We start from the raw sequence: 20,850 nt of genomic DNA, 5'->3' as shown, positions 1-20,850 counted from the left end.
GATTGTTTGTCTTTCTGTTGTTAAATTATAGGAGTTCTTTATATATTCTGGTTATTAAACTTATTCTGTATATGATTTACAGATATTTTCTCCTCTTCTGTAGATTGTCTTTTCACTTTTTTATTTAAGATTTTTTTATTTGTCAGAGAGAAAGAGAGAGAGCACACAAGCAGGGGGAGCGGCAGGCAGAGGGAGAAGCAGTCTCCCTGATGAGCAAGGAGCCCGATGTGGGGACTTGATCCCAGGACCCTGAGATCATGACCTGAGCCGAAGGCAGATGGCATAACCGACTGAGCCATCCAGACGTCCTGTCTTTTCACTTCCTTAAATATTTTTTTAAAGTAAACTCTATGCCACATGTGGGGCTTGAACTTACAACCCCCAAGATTAAGAGAAACATTCTCTACCAACTGAGCCAGCCAGCACCCCTGTCTTTTCACTTTCTTAATAATGTACTTTGATGCATTAAAGTTTTTAATTTTGATGAAGTCCAACTTACATATTTTTTCTTTTTGTTGCTTATGCTTTTGGTACCATATGTAAGAATTCATTGCTGAAGTATAGATTGTGAGGATTTCCCATTGTTTCCTTTCAAGAGCTTTATAGTTTTATTTAATTTTTTAAAAATATTTTATTTATTTGACAGAGAGAGCGAGAGAGAGCACAAGCAGGCAGAATGGCAGGGAGAGGGAGAAGCAGATGACCCACAAAATAGAGAGCCCGATGTGGGGCTCGATTCCAGCAGCCTGGGATCAAGACCTGAATCAAAGGCAGATGCTTAACTGATTGAGCCACCCAGGTGCACCAAGAGTTTTATGGTTTTAGCTCTTATATTTTGGTCATTGATTCATTTTGAGTTAATTTTGCATATGGTGTGAGGTAGGAGTCCAACTTTTTTTTTTTTTTTTGGTGTGGCTTTTGGCTTATCTTGGTGATTCCAATGTGGAATGTAAGGTATGATTCCAGGATAGTTCTCTTTTTTATTTTATGGATGCTCAGCAGTCATTACATGGTGATCATCTTCTTCACTATCTTTAAATGCATACTTGTTTTATATAAATTATTTCTTATAATTTGAATTTGGTTCTGGAATTCCTCTTCTCTCTTGGCTATATTTCATTCAGTCCTATGTATTTTAAATAAGTTTCAGGTTAGTTTTTTTCCTTTGTAGCATATTAAGAATCTGTTTCACAAAGCATACAAATAACTTTTTTTCTTCTTCTTTTTTTTTTTTTTTAAGATTTTATTTATTTGTCAGAGAGAGAGAGCACCAGAAGGGGGAGCAGCAGGGAGAAGCAGGGTCCCCGCTGAGCAGGGAGCCTGATGTGGGACTCGATCCCAGGACACTGGAATCATGACCTGAGTTGAAGGCAGACACTTAACTGACTGAGCCACTCAGGCATCCTGAGATTTTATTTTCTTAAGTAATGTCTACACCCAGTGTGGGGCTTGAACCCACAACCCTGAGATCAAGAGTTGCATGTTGCACCAACTGAGCCAGCCAGGCACTCCCACAAAGCATACAAATAATTAAAAAGAAATCTACAGTGTTGTTAAAATTTGGTGTAGAGGAAGTCCATCTAAGACTACCAATTTTATTGGCTTTAAAGAAATAGTGTATGGATGGAAGTTACCACTTAAACATCAAATACTGGAAAGAAATATGTCATTTATTCTATGAAATATAGGATAAATACTGATATACTCCAAATCTAAAGGAAGGAATCATTTAGACATTTGCATTTCCTTTAAAGAAATTCGTACCAAGGGCACCTGGGTGGCTCAGTTGGATGTCTGCCTTCGGCTTAGGTCATGATCCTGGGGTCTTGGGATTGAGCCCCGAGTTGGGCTCCCTGCTCAGCAGGGAGCCTACTTCTCTTTCTCCCTCTCTCTGCTGCTCCTCTTGCTTCTGCTCTCTCTCTCTCTTTCTCTCTGTGTCAAATGAATAAATAAATAATAAAAGAAGAAATTAGTACCAGAAACACTGAATTTTGTTTATGAATTAATTTCTGTATTGAAATTGTATAATTACATATTTAATGCTTAGCTAAACTCTCTTTTGAAAAGTCAGCGGAGGGGCGCCTGGGCAGCTCAGTCAGTTTAGCATCTGCCTTCAGCTCAGGTCATGATCCTGGGTTCCTGGGATCGAGCTCCATGTCAGGCTCCCTGCTCAGCAGGGAGTCGGCCTGACCCTCTCCCGCTGCTGCTCCCCTGCTTCTGCTTTCTCTCTCTCTTTCTCAAATAAATAAAATCTTAAAAAAATAAAAAGTAAGCTGAGAAAAATAAGAGGTTTTGACTCCTCTGTTTTCTCCTCAGATACATGTTGTTTCTCAGGCTCTGGGTCATATTTTGGTACCACATTGAATTAAAGCGTATTTTAAACATGGAATGTGTTCTGTTTTCTGTCACAGACATTTTTGGACATAATTTCATGGACTTTGTTTTTCAGAAGTTGAAAATATGTTAAAAATTGTTTATTTTTTTGACTTGTGTGCATTAGAAGTGAAAAGACAGAAATGGAACTAGAAGCTGCATAGAAGCTGATACATTCCATCCAGTTTCGTGTCAGTATTAGGACTGTATAATCAGCCATGAAATCAACTTGATCATTAGTTCTCCAGTGCTTGCTTCTGAACTAGTTAACTCATTTAAAGCATAGGTGCTAAGGATTAATAGTTTAGTTTAGAGCTCTCTGTGCTCTGAAAAGTTTGCATTAAGAAAGTCTGTGATTTCTAAACTAGTATAGTTGGGAATTTGTGACTTAATGACAAGGGGGAAAATTTTGGAGTATGAGTACTTTAGTAAAAATCTATGCGGTCATTCAACTGTTATTTATTGAACATCTGTTGTGGGTTAGGCACTGCTTTAGGCATTGGGGCTACAGCAATTAGCAAGTCAGATGAGATCTCTGAGCTCATTGTTGTGGGGTATCTGAGGAGACGGATAACAGATTATAAACAACTGAGTAACCAATCAAATAAGATAGTTTAGTGAGGTATGTGATAAAGATAATCAGAGTAAGATAATGAAGATAATGGTGACTGATAGGGGTGTGTTTGAGAAAGTTTAGAAAGGGGGTGCATAAGGCCTCTTTGAGGAGGTGATATTTGCCAAGACCTGAATGAAGAGAAGGAGGCCATTCAACAGTCAGTTCCAGCAGAGGGAACTGCAAGGGCAAAGACCCTCATGCTGGACCAAGCTTAACCTATTGAGTTTGAAAGAAGGCCTGTGGGGCTGCAGCACAGTGAGCTAAACCATTGCAAAAACAAAGAGAAATTCTCTTTGTGGAGGTTTGCTTGGTCCAAACAAAGGTAGGAACCTTTGTATATGGATAACATGTATGTAAGTATGTATTCCCTTCAGTATTGAATTTAGATGAAAATAAAAAGAAAAATTCCATTTTTTTTCTTCAGTGGGTATTGAGTGCCTATTATATGTCAGGCATTATTTAGGTGCTAGAGACAGCAATGAATACAACAGAAAGAAATTTCTGCTTTCATGGAACTTACATACTAGAAATATTTTAGTAGAGGGCAATGACTTTGAGTTTTAGAAAATATTTGATGTATTAATAGATGTAATTAGGAACATAATTCTCATCCCTTTCAGATAGGGTAGGAGGGATGGTGGATGGTGGTGACTTTCAGAATGCCTAGAGGTGTGTGATAAAGACCTTAATGAAAGTGTGTAACAGTTCACAGATGTGCTGGGTAGAAAAACAGTTGAGAATCAGTACAATACTGTCTAGAGTAAGATAGTTTTAGAATCCAAGGATGCTACATACAACATTTTAGCAACTCAGCAAACTTGAATTAAAACTGAGAAATAATTTGTATTTCAGAAAATATATTGAAATGTTTGGGAAGTAATATTAACTTTCTTACATGGCTGGCTTTATATGCTCCTGTGGTAAACAGTGATTGGATTCAGATATAGTGAACAGAAGCATTGGTTATCTTGGGGGTTTTCTTTCTTATGGATGTACTATTTTGTAGTTTTTCCTCCACGTTTCAGTTCTGTTGGCTCTTTATGAGTGAGGATGCCCTAATGGGCCTCTAACATATAATTGTTGTGACTTTAATTTATGTTTAGGTTAAGATAAGTAGATAAATGAAACTTTTTACTTTCTTAAGATAAAGTAATATCTGAGTTATACCTTTAATGTTTGAATTACAAATTTTAACAAATTACACACTAATTAATTAAAATAAAAACTCAGTTGTTAAAAGGAGAGGCAGGGTTTCCTGGGAAATCAGTATATCTCTAGAGTGTGTTTTTTATTGCACCAGAGGCAAAGAGTTTCTGTTTCTGTATTTTCTGTATTCTGTATTCAGGGATACAAGCAGCAGTGAGAGTGAAGAGAGTTCTGATTCTTCCGATGATGAGTTAATTGGCCCTCCATTACCCCTTAAAATGATGCAAGAACCAAGTAATCATATGGAGGAAGATATCCTCGGTCCTTTACCTCCACCTCTTTACGAAGAAGTAGAAGATGATGATGATGATGATGGCGATTCAGAGGAGGAGGAAGTAAGTATTTCAGTAGTAATGTAACAATTCATTGGAGTAGTGTAGGGATCAGTTCCCTGCTAACTGTTATTCATGAGTGAGAGCAAATAAACAACAGTTTTGGGTTTACTACTGATAGCCCTTGTTGAAAGAACTCTAAAGGATGTACTTCAAGAACAAGGAACTATAACCCAGAAATAATAAATGGGCACCAGGAAGCAATGTCTGAAAAAAAAGGAGTTAATTAATAGACATTTTGTTAAATCTACATAAGCATTGAGTATAAATAATGGTAATGAATAAATTTAGGGGGCTTTTTAAAAAAGATTTTATTTATTAGAGAGAGAGTGAGAGCGAGCTTGTGTGCCTCAGTAGGGGGAGGGGCAGAGGGAGAAGCAGACTCCCCACTGAGCAGGGAGCCCCACATGGGGCTCCATCCCAGGACCCACGAAATCATGACCTGAGTCGAAGGCAGCTGCTTAACCAACTGAGCCACCCAGGTGCCCCTAGGGCACCTACTTAGGGGGATTTAAAAACAAAGTGAATCTAAAATTATTGTGAGCAGTAACGTGGAAGATAGGACAGTGGACTCAGTTCATTCTGTTTGAAGTCCTTGTATTATTTGGGAAGAGGCTAGAGCTATTAATTAACTTCAGATAGTTTAGTATGCAAGTTATAATTTTAAGAGTTTAGTATGCAAGTTATACTATAGTATGCAAGTTTAGTATGCAAGTTATAATTTTAAGAGTAATTGCCCAAAGAATAGAAATAAATTGTATAACCTCAAAATAGTAAAAGAAAACATAAAGAAAACCATTGGTATACTTTGTGTATTTGACACCGGAGTGGGTCAATTTTTAATACCATCCTCCTCTGTGATAAATTATTTTCAGTAATATTATAAGATAAACAAATAATGATCAGAAAAGAAACAGCTTTTGCAAATCTGTCAGTGACTTCACAAAATGGGCATTCTCTGCATATTCTTGTTCAATACCAGTATACCAAATTTATCAATCTATGTTAATTAGTAGTTAATCAAGGAGAGCTTTTTAAAGATTTTTATTTATTTATTTTGGAGAGAGAGCGAGCATGTTAACAGGGGGAGGAGTGGAAGGGGAGGGAGAAAGAATCTCAAGCTGGGTCCATGCTGAGGGCGGAGCCCAACATAGGGCTTGATCTCATCACCCTGAGATCATGACCTGAGCTGAAACGAAGAGTCTGGCGCTTAACCGAGTCACCCAGGCGCCCCTGATCAAAGAAAGCTTTTATTATTATTATTATTTTTTAGGATTTTATTTATTTGTCAGAGAGAGAGTGCGTGAGAGAGAGAGAGCACAAAGCAGGGGGAGTGGCAGGCAGAGGGAGAAGCAGGCTCCCTGCTGAGCAAGGAGCCTGATACGGGACTTGGGACTCGATCCGATCCGAGGACCCTGGGATTATGACCGAGCCGAAGGCAGTGGCTTAACTGACTGAGCCACCCAGGCGTCCCCAAAGAAAGCTTTTAATTTTAATTTTTTTTTTTAAAGGTTTTATTTATTTATTCGACAGAGATAGAGACAGCCAGCGAGAGAGGGAACACAAGCAGGGGGAGTGGGAGAGGAAGAAGCAGGCTCATAGCGGAAGAGCCTGATGTGGGGCTCGATCCCATAACGCCGGGATCACGCCCTGAGCCGAAGGCAGATGCCCAACCGCTGTGCCACCCAGGCACCCCTTTTAATTTTAATTTTGAAAATTTTTTTTCACATGAAACATGAGATGTGTGTATGTGTGTGTGTGTATGTGTGTACACACACCTGTGTACGTGTGTGTGTGCACATGTATTTGAAATTTAAAAAAGAGGCACATAAGGATAAATTTGGTAGTTTCATTAAAAATCTTGTTTCATGGGGCACCTGGGTGGGTCAGTCAGTTAAGGGTCTGCCTTCAGCTCAAGTGATGATCCCAGCATCCTGGGGTCGAGCCCTGCATCGGTCTCCCTGCTCAGTGGGGAATCTGTTTCTCCCTCTGCCTCTCCCTCGGCTTGTGCTCTCTCTCTTGCTCACTCTCTCTGTCTCTTAAATAAATAAATAAAATCTTAAAAAAAAGAATCTTGTTTCATAATAGATTTCCTGAAATTGCAGTGTTGACCATTTCTTTTTTAAATTTTGATATCAATTCTAGTGGCTTTTAATACCTGTTTTCACTAAAATGTCTTTTCTAGGAAAATATCATTTTGTAATATATTTGGTAAAAATCAGAAAATGGCTAGATTTTGGTAAATCTTGTCATCAAATGATGCGCTTTAGAATGTTTTTGGTGAAAACAATTCAGGTATTCAAACGTTGGTTGCCCTTTTGAATTCTTCTGCCAGCCTAGTCTTCCATCTTTTGTTTTTTGTCAAAGAATGACATTCAAGGATTAACAGAATGGGAGATACTCAAGTATTGCTTCTTTAATATTTGGTTTGTTTTGGATCTGCTGTTTAAATGCAGAAATGTGTGGTACAACAAGGACTGGAGATACGAAACTACCCTTGAAGTAAGCTTGAATGATTCTGAACCTCTCAAAACATGATTTGTAAACACCTATCAGAGTACGTCTGTGCACGTATGCGGTGTAGACTGTGTAACTGGGAGTTCTGTAAATTAACTTCAGGAAGAATACAATGTTTATTGAAAGAATAAAAATATGCCAGTTTGAAGCTTACATGTATATTATCAAAACTCAACACTAATCATAGTGAAAACAAATTTCTAATCTGACATTTTTAGAATTGCCAGCAAATGGTGGTAATGAAAAACAGACTCATCTTTGGTTGATTTTATTATTGTTTTAAGGCTTTTTTTTTTTTTTTTGATTTTATTTATTTATTTGAGAGAGTGGAGAGAGAGCACAAGCAGGGTGAAGGGCAGAGGGAGAAGCAGACTCCTCGCTGGGCAGGGAGCCTGATGCAGGGCTCAGTCCCGGGACTCCAGGGTCATGACCTCAGCCGAAGGCAGACACTTAACCAACTGAGTACCCGGGCACCCCTGTTTTAACGTTCTTTACAGAAAATGCACCCCCTTATTGTGTGCACCACTTCCACTGCAATATTCTTAATATGCCATTGAAGAAAACTCAGTCATTCCAGTAAAAGACAGAAAAGGAGAAAAAAGAAGTAGAGGAAAATCTTGGCAAATAGAGATTAAAAAAAATAAGGTGGTAGGCATGAATACAGATATATCAGTATTTACAATAGATCTAAGTGGACTTGCTGCTTGAAATTCTCAGATTAGATTTAAAAATTCAGATATATTCTGTTTATGAGTAATACGCCTAAAATCTAATGACCTGAAAGGTTGAAAGAAAGAGGAATAAAAAGTACCGGGAAAATACTAAGTGAAAGATAACTGATTAATCTTATAAAATTAACTTAAGACAAAATAATCTTTAAGTCCTAATTAGTCTAATTAGCTAAATGAGTGTCATTACTTAACGGTAAAGGGAACAATTTATCCTCCAGGAAAATTTGACATTCCTTAACCTCTGAATTTAACACAATATATTTAAAACAAAAATTGACAGAATTTATGAGGAAGAGACAAATCTACAATCATAAGGGGAGATTCAGAAATTGTTACGACAACAGTAAGAGTATAGTAGTAGTGAACAATACAAATGCATATGTTTTTTCCTACTGAACATATGTAGAACCCTTATCTAATATTTTCTTTTCAAGCACATATGGATAAATCAGAAGTAAGAAGCAGCTCACATCTAGGTCACAACATGCTATGGACATGAGATGTACTTAATTATTTTGGGTAGTTCACGAAGTAGATAATAATGTAGGTTGATCATGAAATGTGAGAATATTGTGAGTGAATGTTGTGTGCCCTCAAAATTCTTATGTTGGAAGCCCTAACCCCCAGTTTGGCTGCATCTGGACATGAGACTCTTTGGAAGTAATTAAGGTTAAATTAGGTCATAAGGGTGGACCCTGATCTTACTGGTTTAGTGTGTTTACAAGAGCCAGGTCTGCATATAACAAAGCAAGAAGGTGGGCATCTACATTCCAGGAAGAAAGCTCTCAACACAGACCAAATTACCTTGATCTTATATTCTAGCCTCCAGAACTGTGAGAAAATAAATTTCTGATGATTAGCCATCTAATTTGTGGTATTTTTTTAAGGTAGCCTGAACTGATTAATACAGGTTTGCAAGGCTGACAAGAGGCTGGGGAACAGAGAATGGAAAAAAAGAAGGGTTTTGTGAGCAGGCGGAAAATTGCTATAGTAAAGGCTCAGATGTATGCAAGTACATGTTATGGTGGTGAAATGTCATGTGATTAGTGCATGGCTGAGTTTTCTTATTAGGGATAAGTGGAAAGATGAGACTGATGAGATCAAATCCAACATCAGTACACGGAAGAGCAGCTTTCTGGAGGGCGTGGAATTCAGATGAGCCACGTAGAGGGTTACATTTTGATGAGCATGGTGGGGGTAGGCCACATCCTGTCTATGAAGGGTAAATGGCAGGAACAAAGGCACAATTTACAAGATTAGATTTCAGATGATGCAAAAATCAACTTGCCTAGAATAGAAAGTTGATAAAGAAGATCAGACCTTTGACATGGAACTAAGTGTGAGTAAACCCAAAGTGCAGCTATGTAGACAAGTAAAAATATGCTTGGGTATGGGACTCGGAAGCTCGTTTGTAAGCTTTAGCCTTTCATGGCTGTAATTGAAGCATTTCAGGAGACTGAATAACAGTTTTTTGGGTGTATTTTTGTTTGTTTTCTGTTTTTCAAGATTTTATTTATTCGAGAGAAAGGGAGAGAGTGTTTGAGAGAGAGAAGGCAAGCATGGGGTGGGGGGGAGGGCAGAGGGAGAGGGAGAAGCAGTCTCTGGCTGAGCGGGGAGTCTGAGGCTCGATCCCTGAGATCATGACCTGAGCAGAAATCAAGAGTCAGATGCTTAACTGACGTAGCCACTCAGGCGCCCCTGTTATCTGTTTTTGTTTTTGTTTTTTAAATAAGATTATATGCATTGAGTCTTTTGAAAGAAAATTGTTAAGTCTTTTTATGGGTGTGCCCTTTTTTGTTTACATAGTAAAAGAAAATGCTGATAAAATAATATGCAATGCAAGGTTGTTGAGTGTTCCCATAACAGCCTTAATTTTAAAGTGTGCATTAATTGATAATTCAGAGTTTATGAGCATTGTTAATGGACTAACTAAAACTTTGGAAGGGAGACAAAACAGGAGTGGGGGATTTCTTATGTCTGTTCCAATTCTCCTTGTCCCTCTTTTGGATGTGTATCACAACCAGCATTTCCAGGGCTAGGGCAGAGATGGTGGGTGAAGCCGACAGTTTGGAAATTTGGAAATGTTGTGAATGTGGCTTTGCAGTGGCCTTCTTAGACTGGATAAATTACATTGGCCTTGAATGGAGTCCTTCAGTTTTTAGACTGTGGCTTTATAGTAGTAGAGGGGTGGCAACCTTAGGCTGTTTTTTTAGGTTCTGAGTAAAAACTTTTCTATACTTGTATTTGATATGTGGGATATTGGCAGCCTTCTGGAGTCAGGGATCATAGGCAAGGGAAATCTGCCATTACCATCTTGAACATGAATGTTGTGGGATCTAGACAGACAAATTGGTATGATTTATTATAGTTTATTTGCATAGCAGTGTTTGGCCTTTGTGTCAACACTGAGTTCAAATGCTTCTGGCCTTTGAAGGAATCTTGTTTTTATGGTTGGTTAGACTTAGGCCTAGTAATTCTTTGTTGATTCAGAAACTGAATTTAGTTCTTTCGGGCAATCAGTTTGGGGTAATGCTAAGCAAAATTATAGGAGATTGTTTTATAAATCAGAATGCTAGCTATATTTTTACAATTTGGGATATATCAGAATTGTCCCTCCTCTCCTTGATTTCCTCTCCTTTTTTCTCCCATGCTTCATTTCATCACTGCGAATCTTTTGTGCCTTTTGTTTCCTTTTGTGTTTTCAGCCTTTTCCTTTTTACTAGCTCTTGGCTTTAAGCTTGCAAATATACTAAAATCTTCCTTTAATTCAGTTTTCCCTTCAAGCTACTGTCCAGTTTCCTCTTTCTCGCCACTGTTTCAAAAGCAGTATCTGTATTGCCACCTCTGCTTTGTCACCACATTTTCTCCTGAAATCTTTGTCAGATTTTGCCCTTATGATTTCACTGAAACTGTCCTCCCAGAGATCCTCACTGACAAAATCAAAATATCCAAATCCAAAGGCCTTTTCTCTGTTCTCATTCTGTACTTCTGCAATATTGGACAATGTTGATTTCTTCTTTCTTGAAACTCTCTGCCATTTATTTATACTATTGGTTTGCTGCCTCTCTCTTTGTTTATTCAATAGCTATTTATTTAGCACTTTTTATGAGTCAGGTACTTTCCAGGTGTTGGGGACATGGCAATGAATAAAGCCAACAAATCCCTGCTCCGATGGTGCTTACATTTCTGCTAGAGTCTCTTACTATTTCATATTTCCTCACCTTTCCCCACCCATAAGTATTCCCTGAGGATCCGTCCTTGCTTGCCTTGTCATTTCATGTTTGGCCTGGTTGGAGTTCCTACATCTTCTTGTCCTCATGACTCCTATTCACTGAGAGCAGCTGGAAGCATTGCCCCATCTCCTTTGCACTTCAGATCCAGCTTTCTAATGACTCATGAAACATGTCCACATTTAAGCTCCAACAGTATTCTAAATTCAACTTCTAAGATCAAACTCAGGCTTTTATTTTCTCCCACTTAAACTTTTGCTGAAGCCACTTAGCTTGTCTCTTTGCCTTTAGGATCCTCTGTTCAATCCCTTTTCCTCACTGCTTTAAGATTAAACTGTTTGTAACACGAGTCATATTGCAAATAATAGTACTCATTCCCTAAATGAGGGAAAATAAACCACCACAGCAGGTAGGACTCCATTTGAGGATTCCTGAATACAATTTGATTATTTTGTTGCTCAGAAACTTGCAAAGCACTATGGCTTTTTAGAAAGACATTCTATTTAGGAGGAAAGCATCCAAGCTCACATACTTGACTGGCTGAATATTTCAGTAAGTATTATTGAAATTAATGGAAAAATATTTTTAAAATAACTTTTTTTTTTAACCCAGTGGTTCTTAGAATGTAAGAATCATCTTTGGTACAATTAAAAAATACATATGCTTAGGCTTTGTAATCTGAAGATGGATTCAGTAGGCCTGGGGTTGATCCTGCCCCAATACCTGTAGTCTGTGTTGTAACAAAAGGCTCCACAGTAAGCCTCTTCCCAGTTCACCTGTTGCACTACCACTTCCCTGTCTGCTGTGGCTGCTTACTTAAATAGGTTAACTATATTAGGGTACTTTTGTACGTTTTGGTCTGTATCATGTATCATGGATATTTAAGGACTTGGGATATTGCTTACAAAATAACATTTCTCAAAAAGAATTATATGGTGTTGCTGCCTTGTTTCTCTGTGATAGCGAAGCCACTTTGCTTTCACACAAGACTTATAAGAATATTCTTTCTCCCAAATAACTTAGAAGTAACATTCATTTTGATTATTATTTTGCAAAAAATATTTCTTCCATAATACGTGGTGGTTGATTGTCTTTAGAGGTGTTACTGTTAGTTGTTTTTGAGAAAGACGTGAAAGAGATGGTAAGCTCCTAACCTTTTGTATCATAGCCATTTTTAGATCTTTTTCTGCTTATCTTGAATTATACCTATTAAATCATGACCATCATGGTCTGTGAAGGACTATGAATGAGGAAATAGTCTAGGAGTTGAGCCAGTAGCTCTGACAGTTGTTTTTATTATTGAAACTATATATCTAAGTATTGAGAGCCTTAAAAATCTTATTTCCTTTAATCTCAGTAATATTTCTTCTGGGATTCTAACCTGAGAAAATTTGGAAAAAGCTTTATGCCCGAAAATGTTTATCACAGTACTATTTATAATAATGATTTTAGAAAGTGTTCCATGGGAGTGGTGGCTTGGGGCACTGGATCTCCTATCTGTTTTTATTTGAGGGAACTGATGAGAGCATGTCCATGTCACTGGTGGTACCAGGAAACTGACTTCTTGTCTTAAGTGCACTTCATGTATTTCTAATAAGCTGACTTTCCAGAAAGTGAAATTTATTCTGGCTTTTGAAGGCAAAATATAAATAAATTTTATAATTTGTCAAAAAAAAGTTAGGTTTGTGCTATGTTGGGCATGCTCAGAGCTTTCTCTTGTCAGAAAGTTTCCATGTCTAAAAATGTTTGAAAATAACAGACATGTGTGAAGTATTAGAATAATTAGAAATAATGTGAATACATGTAACAGGAGGAAAGACAAGTAAATTGTTGTGTAGTCATAAAATACTATGCAGGCATTGAATGTGTTTAATAAGACCTTTCAATAGCACTAGGGAATGATGTAAAACTGTCTAGACAGTTTGATTTCAAAAATTTAAATGATGCATATGCATGGAAAAAAGTATTTACATTGGTTGTTTCTGGATTGTGGGAATGAGGACTTTTTTGGGTTTTTTTTTTTCTGCCTCACACTTTTCTTTTCTAGTTTCCATGTTGATCATAAGTTGTGCCTGTGATTGAAAACAAATAATAGGGTTACATTCAGTTAACGTTCCTTCATTGTAAGCCAATTAAGATCTTAATTTAAAAATTAGAATAGATAGGGTGATGGGCATTAAGGAGGGCACTTGATGTTAATGCAAGTGATGAATCACTAAATTCTACCCCTGAAACTAATAATACACTCTGTGTTAACTAAATTGAAGTTAAATAAAAAACTAAAAAAAATTAGAACAGATAGAGAAAAAACTCCAAACAGAATAATACTGAACATGAATATAAAATAAATCTTAAGTACTGTGAAAAAGTTCCTATCTTATCTTGTTCCAAAAAGGATTTAATGAAGTGAAATACTATGGGAAAGCATAAATTAGGAAGAATGAAGGGAAATAGAAAAGTAAGGAACATAAATAAAATTAACATAAAACATAGGAAGCAGAGTTCTAAATATTTGCTAATGGGTAGGCCACAAAACCTAGTCAGCATCATTGGTTACTCTCTTTCCCTCCTGCCCCACATCCAATTCATTACAAGTCTCATTAGCTCTATCTTCAGCCAGATCGCTCTTTTCTGTCCATCTCCATTACTACTACCTTAGTGAATCCAGTATCACTCCAACAGCAGTAGCCACTTAGATTGTCTCCCAGCTTCCACTGTTAGCTGGAGTATTGTAGTAATCCAGGCAAGAAAAAGAAGTAACATATAGATACAGGGAAACAATATAGAGTAGTGTTTAAGAGAGTGAATTTTGGAGCCACATGGAGCTTTCACTTTCAAGCTGTGTGACTTTGGGCACATTACTTAACCTCCCTTGTGTCTTTCCTCCTCTGTAAAATGGGGCTAATAAAATACTCAACTGGATTGTGTAGATGATTCAATGAGTGAATGAATGTATTTGGAACCCTTAGAATGGTGCCTGTTATTTGTCATTATGGTCATCTATTTTAATATATATAGCAAAAAGTGAATAAAAAACGTTAATTTCTAATAAAAACATCTAAAAATGAAACTAAGTGGAAACTTTTTTACCTTATTAAATAATTCATTCATGCTTCCTACCAGCAGCCAGTGTTATAAATCATTAAGCATTAGAGGATTCCCTTTAAAATCTAGAATAAAAGATGGTAACTGTTGCATTATTATTCTTTTATTATTTCTATTATTTCTATTGTTATTATTTTTGCCAATTAAGTCAAATTGAAATAATCAAAATTGCATATTAGAAAGGAAGAAGTAAGATCATTGTATTTAGTGTGACTCTACCTAAAATAAAAAAAGAACTAATCAAAACATTTACAATAGATTAATTTATAGTACTCAGTTTATTTTATTTTATTTTTTTGTGTGTGCAGTTGAAAGGGTTAATGAAAAAAAGATACCTGTTTCACAGCAGGAACAACCACAATGGTGAATTAGGAGTAAGCTTAGTGAAAGGTATGTCTGAATATAAATAACAGTATAAAGCTTTTCAGTACAAAAAAGAATTTGAGTAGATAAGAACCATTAAAAATCAGTAAATATTTCTCATTTTTCCCCCACAGAGATTAAATTATTTGCCCAGTTTGCTTATTTGCTCGCTTATCTGGCTGTTAAGTGGTAGAGTTGCTATTTAAACCCAGGCCATCTATGCTTTTAACATTACTATGCTACCTCCCTTACTTGGAAGCTGTGGAGTTGGGCTGTGAGCCCATTTTAAGGGGCCAACCTAGATATCAGTTAGTACATTACAGTGGTCCTCCCTTATCTGTGGGGGATGCATTCCAAAACCCCCAGTGGATTCCTGAAACCAGAGATTGTACCAAACCCCGTGTGTGTTTTTTCCTATATATCTATGCCTGTGATAAAGTTTAGTTTATAAATTAGGCACAGTAAGACATGAACAACAACTAATGATAAAATAGAACAATCATAACAATATAGTGCAATAAGAGGTTAATATGGTCTCTATCGAAATACCTTGTGATGATGTGAGATGATAAAATGCCTATGTGATGAGGTGAAGTGCGGTGAACGACATAGGCTTTGGTGCTACAGTATGTTAGGCTACACTTGGCCTTCTGACCATGGTTGACGGTGGGTAATGAAACTGGAAAAGGAAACTATGTGTAAGGGAGGACTACTGTATTCTGTAATTTGGCTGATGCTGACAAAATGGAAAATAACAGTGGTTTAAACAAGATAGAAGTTTTTTCTTTCTATCTCACATAAATGCAGTCAACAGTTAAATGGACCAGAACTAGTTTGCAGGTCCAGGGTACCACAGAGTAGCTTGCTTTTGTCCTTTTGTTCTGCCATCCTCAATAATGTGGGCTTCAAGATGTATGCTCAAACTGTAACCATGATTTTTGCATTTTCGTCAGCAAGAATGCAGAAGGGATGAAGAAGGCTACTGATTTTGAACTTAATCTTTTACATGAGAAATATAATATTACTTTAGGAAGCTAGGATTGTAGCTAAAATTCAGTGCTTCCATTAGAAAGGATGGATGATATGGAGAGCGGGGGGAGCCACTTAGCAATTCTGTAGTGAGCATAAATTTATATTCAGTGTTTGGTGCTTTCAGTTATAGTAATGGCGAGCAGTTATTTACTTTTTAGAAAAAAATTTTAGCCATTGTGAATAGTCCTTTACTATTGTGTGATATAGACTCTACTTGATTTTATTTTGTTCGTTGTAAAAGTATTATAGCTACTTATCTCCAAAGGAACAAAAGATGTAAAATTTATGGGTACTAATGTAATCTTTAAACTCTTAGAATTTGATTACTGTATTAGCATGCATGAATTTCTTCCTTTTCTTTCTTAATTTTCTTTTCTTTTTTTTAATTTTTTGTATGTGTAACGTCCTGCTGTTTAGTTATTGTACTGGTTTTTCTTAAGAAATGAGTTGCTGTCTTTTTGGCTCATTTTGTTAAAGAATCCCTAAAACTAGCCCTAAGGTTAGCCCTAAGATATAGTCAAGTTCAACTATGTATTTGCCAGGTTCATTTATTTTTATTTATTTTAATTTTTTAAAAGATTTTATTTATTTATTTGACAGAGAGAGAGCCAGCCAGAGGGAGAGGGAACATAAGCAGGGGGAGTGGGAGAGGAAGAAGCAGGCTCCCAGCAGAGCAGGGAGCCGATGCGGGGCTCGATCCCAGGACCCTGGGATCATGCCCTGAGCCGAAGGCAGACGCTTAACGACTGAGCCACCCAGGCGCCCCTTCCAGGTTCATTTATACAGAGAATTATTGAAATACTCATAAGGGAAATGGAGGTATAGAAATAGACTTAAAAAAAAAACTTTATAGAAAGATTCCTTTTTAAAACATTTTAACATTTTAAAAATACTTAAAAATATGTTTTTTTATTATTTTTTGCCTCAAAAAGTGACATTTATTCAAAGAAGAAAAAAATGACAAGATGTCCATCTTTTGGCTCCCTTCTGTCCCCCATCCTGCTCCTCTTCAGCTCCTCCACGGTCTGAACCCAGAGTAGGGCTAGGTAGGAGGACAGCTACTCAGATGAGGTCAGCAACACTGAGGCGCATCTCCTCACTGGAGGTGTTGTAGAAGGTCTTGATATCTTGAAGAGTCTTCTGTCTTCTTCTGTCACCATGTTAATAGCCACACCCTTACGGCCAAATTGGCACCATGACTGATTCTATGGATATCGTTTCCCTATTGGTGGGAAGGTCATAGATGATAACTAAAAAAACCTGCTGCACATCAGTGCTCTGGCCTAGGTCATGAGAGAGGACAGCTTCAGCGTGTGAATGAGAAAAGGACGCGGTCTATCCAGAAGAGATTGAAGTATATGTGTAGGCAGCCAAAGGAACACAAAGAAAGCAAACATCCCCTCTCCTCCAACAACCAAAGGCATGCCAGATTTTATTCCAAGTTGCTACTTCCTGAAGAGGGGCGGGAGCAGGCCCTTTGGAGAGGGAATCACCTTGGATTTTATAGAAGGCTTCCTTAACAGAGAAAGTACATTTTATTTTTTAATTCATTATTTTTAAAAATATTTTATTTATTTATTTGACAGAGAGAGAGAGAGCACAAGTAGGGAAAGCATCAGGCAAAGGGAGAGGGAGAAGCAGGAAGCTAAGCAGGGAGCCTGACGTGGTGCTTGATCCGGATCATGACCTGAGCTGAAGGCAGCAGCTTGACGCAGCCACCCAGGCGCCCGTTTTAATTCATTATTTTTAGTTTTTAAATTTTATTTTTTTTAACCTTAGGCATGAGTTATTTATTAAATCTCAATTTTTTTTTATTGTGGTAAAACACATGTAACAAAATTTACCATCTTTTTTTTTTTTAAAAGATTTTATTTATTTATTTGACAGAGAGAGACAGCCAGAGAGAGAGGAAACACAAGCAGGGGGAGTGGGAGAGGAAGAAGCAGACTCCCAGCGGAGGAGCCTGATGCAGGGCTCGATCCCATAACGCCGGGATCACGCCCTGAGCCGAAGGCAGACGCTTAACGACTGAGCCACCCAGGCGCCCCCAAATTTACCATCTTAACCACTTTTAAGTGTATAGTATAGTAGTGTGACCTGTATCCACATTGTTGTGTAACAGATCACTTAAAACTTTTTCATCTGGCAAAACTGAAGCTCTACACCCATTAAACAACTCTACTTTTTCCCTACCCTTTGCCCCTAGCAAGTACCATTCTAGAGAAAGTGTATTTTATTTTATTTTATTTTTAAAAAGATTTTATTTATTTATTTGCCAGAGAGAGAGAGAGCAAGCACAAGCATGGGGAGCAGCAGGCAGAGGGAGAAGCAGACTCCCTGCTGAGCAATGAGCCCAACGTGGGACTTGATCCCAGGACCCTGGGACCATGACCCGAGCCAAAGGCAGATGCTTAACTGACTGAGCCACCCAGGCATCCCAGAAAGTGTATTTTAAATGTTTCAACATAGGGATGCCTGGATGGCTCGGTCGGTTGTGCTTCTGATTTCAGCTCCGGTCATGATCCCGGAGTCCAGGGATTGAGCCCTGCACAGGGCTCCCTGCTCAGCAGGGAGTCTGCTTCTCCCTCTGTCACACACACACACACACACACACACACACACACACACACTCTCTTTCTCTCTCTTCCTCAAATAAATAAATAAATAAATAAAATCTTTAGAAAAAAAGAAATGCTTCAATTTAGGGAAATATGCCTCTTGAGTGAAGCAAGTTATGCCTGTAAACAAAATTAGCAATTTTTCCTCAATTGCGTGTGTGAGCACGAACGGTGGGGAGTGGCAGAGGGAAGAGGGAGAAGCCAACTCCACTGAGCAGGGAGCCAGATGCGGGACTTGATCTCAGGACCCTGGCATCATGACCTGAGTCAAAGGCAGGTGCCTAACTGACCGAGCCACCCAGGAACCCCTCCTCAGTTGTGTTTATGATTATCATTTTTTAAGAGGAGTTTTACCTCCTTCCTGCTCTCATTTCATTATTTTCCACAACTGGTATATAATTCAGTTCCCATTTAGCACTGGTGGTATCAGTAATTCAGGATATATTTTGTAAGGACATACCTAATTTTCTACCAGTATAGGCTAATATATGGAAGTTCTGATTTTTAAATATATCAGACCCCACCAATTCCTGTCTGCCCATTAATTCTCCCTAACAGAGTTTCTTGTTGGTACTGGTCAAAACTTTAATGCTTCCTTCCCATTCCTCTAGTTCCTGCTTGTGAAAATTCTGTCCAGCCTTTAGGGACCATTTCAAATGTGATTTCCTCCATGCAGCCTCTCCAGATGCCAACTGCATGTTTTACTTCCCAGGCTTGGTTTCTGCCTTCCATAGCAAACACAAACTGTTTTCCTTTTTAATTCATTATTTGTGTGCTTGTCTTAACTCCTCTGCCTCCACTTTGCAATCATTTGTAATGATCTCAAGTATAGGGACTTGTATATAAATGGTTCAGTAATTTTTAAAAAACTCTTAAAACCTCTGGTGTAGTGTCTTTATATAGTACATACAGAGTAAATATTTGTCAAGTGGATGGAGTGTATTTGGCTTTTGTAATTGAACAGTTCATTTTATGACATTTGAGAGTGTTCTCTCTTTGTGACTTAGCAATCCTTAGTTTTTACATGGAAGATGGAAGTAGGGATCAAGGAATGAACAGAGGAAATATGAGTGTAGAAATGTATAAAGATACCTATTTCTGGAGGAACCATTATATTTGCCTTGTCCTAAGTTTACAATTTATTTTTTATTATTTTTAATCTAAATTTACAATTTAGTTATACAATAGTTTAATAATTATAGGAGCTGCTCTATGAATCAAATGACACTAATTAGTAATTTAGTTTTATAGACCATAATCACTTAATGAACCTACCTGTCAAACGAGGCAAAAAAAGTTATAGTTTTCTTTTCTTAAAACAGTCTGACAAAAAGGAATTGTGAATTGCTTTTATTGAGGTGTAATTTATATATGATAATGTGCACAGATCTTAAGGGTTCAGTTTGGTGAGTGTTGATAATTGTATATTTTGTGTTTAGGCACCATCCAAAACAAGATACAGGACATTTCCATCTCCCAACTAGTTCTTCGTGCCCCCTTCTAGTCACAAAACTTTTAAAGAGTGAGTTATTGATAGCTGTATAATTGGAAGGAAAATTATGAGAGAACATAATTAGTAGGTACAGTAAAAACTACACCACCTGGTTATGATTAATTTTGTTGTTTTTTATATACAGTTTACTTCACTTGCTGGTTAGTTGGTCTAGTGTTACTACTGTTGAGGTCACTGGAATGGAAATGTTAATGTTGTATATCGTAATTCTTTTGATGATAAGCTTGCTTTTTTTATTCTTCCTTTATTCCATTACCACTGTACTTACCTACAGTGGTAATGGAATTGTTCTTTTAAATAGTATGCAAATCATTACTCAACTTTGTCAAACTACACCAACTGTTAACTAATTAGAAGTATTTAGTATTTGAAGACTTATTATTTTTTTTAGTTTAATGAACAAAAATTCAAATTGGTAGGGTCAGAGAAAAGAGGTAAAAATAGTTTTTAATTCATATCTATTGTGCCTGATTCTGATTTTTTTAATATGTAAAAAAGGTTGTAGCTTATAGGTTAAGTGGAGACTTGGGACTTATTGAGGATTTTTATTAGCCTTGCTATCTTCTTTCCTGTTACTGCAGAAAATTGAAAGTTGCATTTTTATGACTGTAACTAAAGGCTAGATGTAGCAGTGACTTTTTAGTTGTGAGCACCTGTTTTCCATGAACTTTCTCTGACTCCCTGGCTGGCACGTTCTGTGGTGAAGAGTCCAAGTTTGGGCCACCACTGCTTCTCTGACTTCTGGTCTGAGGCTTCTCATCCCCTTGGCCTTGGTCATTGCCAACCACCTGTATCAGTCAGTCTCTTTCCTTCATGCATAGGGAAAGGTTGAAGAATAAACAGTGGGTAGTTGTCAGAAGTTGATATAAGAATGAGATGATTTAAGTAAACACTTAAGATAGGAATTGACACATACCAAGCACTCAGAATTGCTGGGCTCTATCATTGTTTTCATCATCATTACCATATTTGATTAATGACCAATTTTAATTTAATTGCAGCTGACTGGGAAGAAAAGTCTTTAAGAAAACAATGTGAGGAAGCTTAATGATCTTAACTTCAGAGGAAATGAATGTTCTTAAAACAAAACAATTTAATTACACCTGCAAGATTCTGTCAGCAGAGGATGCTAGAAGCTCTATTGCAAAATCCAGTGAATGTGTCCTTACCATTTCCAGGCTGCAAATGTGAGAAGGCCTTCATTCTTTTGATGG

The 20,850-nt window shown here is 37.4% G+C and overlaps 1 protein-coding gene and 1 non-coding gene across 2 annotated transcripts in view; one reads left to right on the top strand and one right to left on the bottom strand.

Annotated features, from left to right (window-relative positions):
* WDR70 (WD repeat domain 70) overlaps positions 1-20,850 on the top strand; it is a 292,600-nt gene that overhangs the window by 18,946 nt on the left and 252,804 nt on the right. Inside the window, exon 5 of the mRNA XM_008692622.2 lies at positions 4,335-4,530. Coding sequence (XP_008690844.1) covers positions 4,335-4,530 — 196 coding nt within the window. The remainder of the gene's footprint in view (positions 1-4,334; positions 4,531-20,850) is intronic.
* Positions 16,864-17,005, bottom strand: LOC121102813. Its single transcript, XR_005834929.1, has one exon. It is a non-coding gene; the product is annotated as a small nucleolar RNA SNORA67 (small nucleolar RNA).

This window comes from Ursus maritimus, unplaced genomic scaffold (assembly GCF_017311325.1).
Source record: "Ursus maritimus isolate PB19 unplaced genomic scaffold, ASM1731132v1 scaffold_15, whole genome shotgun sequence".
Taxonomy (NCBI): domain Eukaryota; kingdom Metazoa; phylum Chordata; class Mammalia; order Carnivora; family Ursidae; genus Ursus; species Ursus maritimus.
Note: the sequence above shows the minus strand (reverse complement) of the source record. Positions and strands in the feature narration are given on the sequence as shown.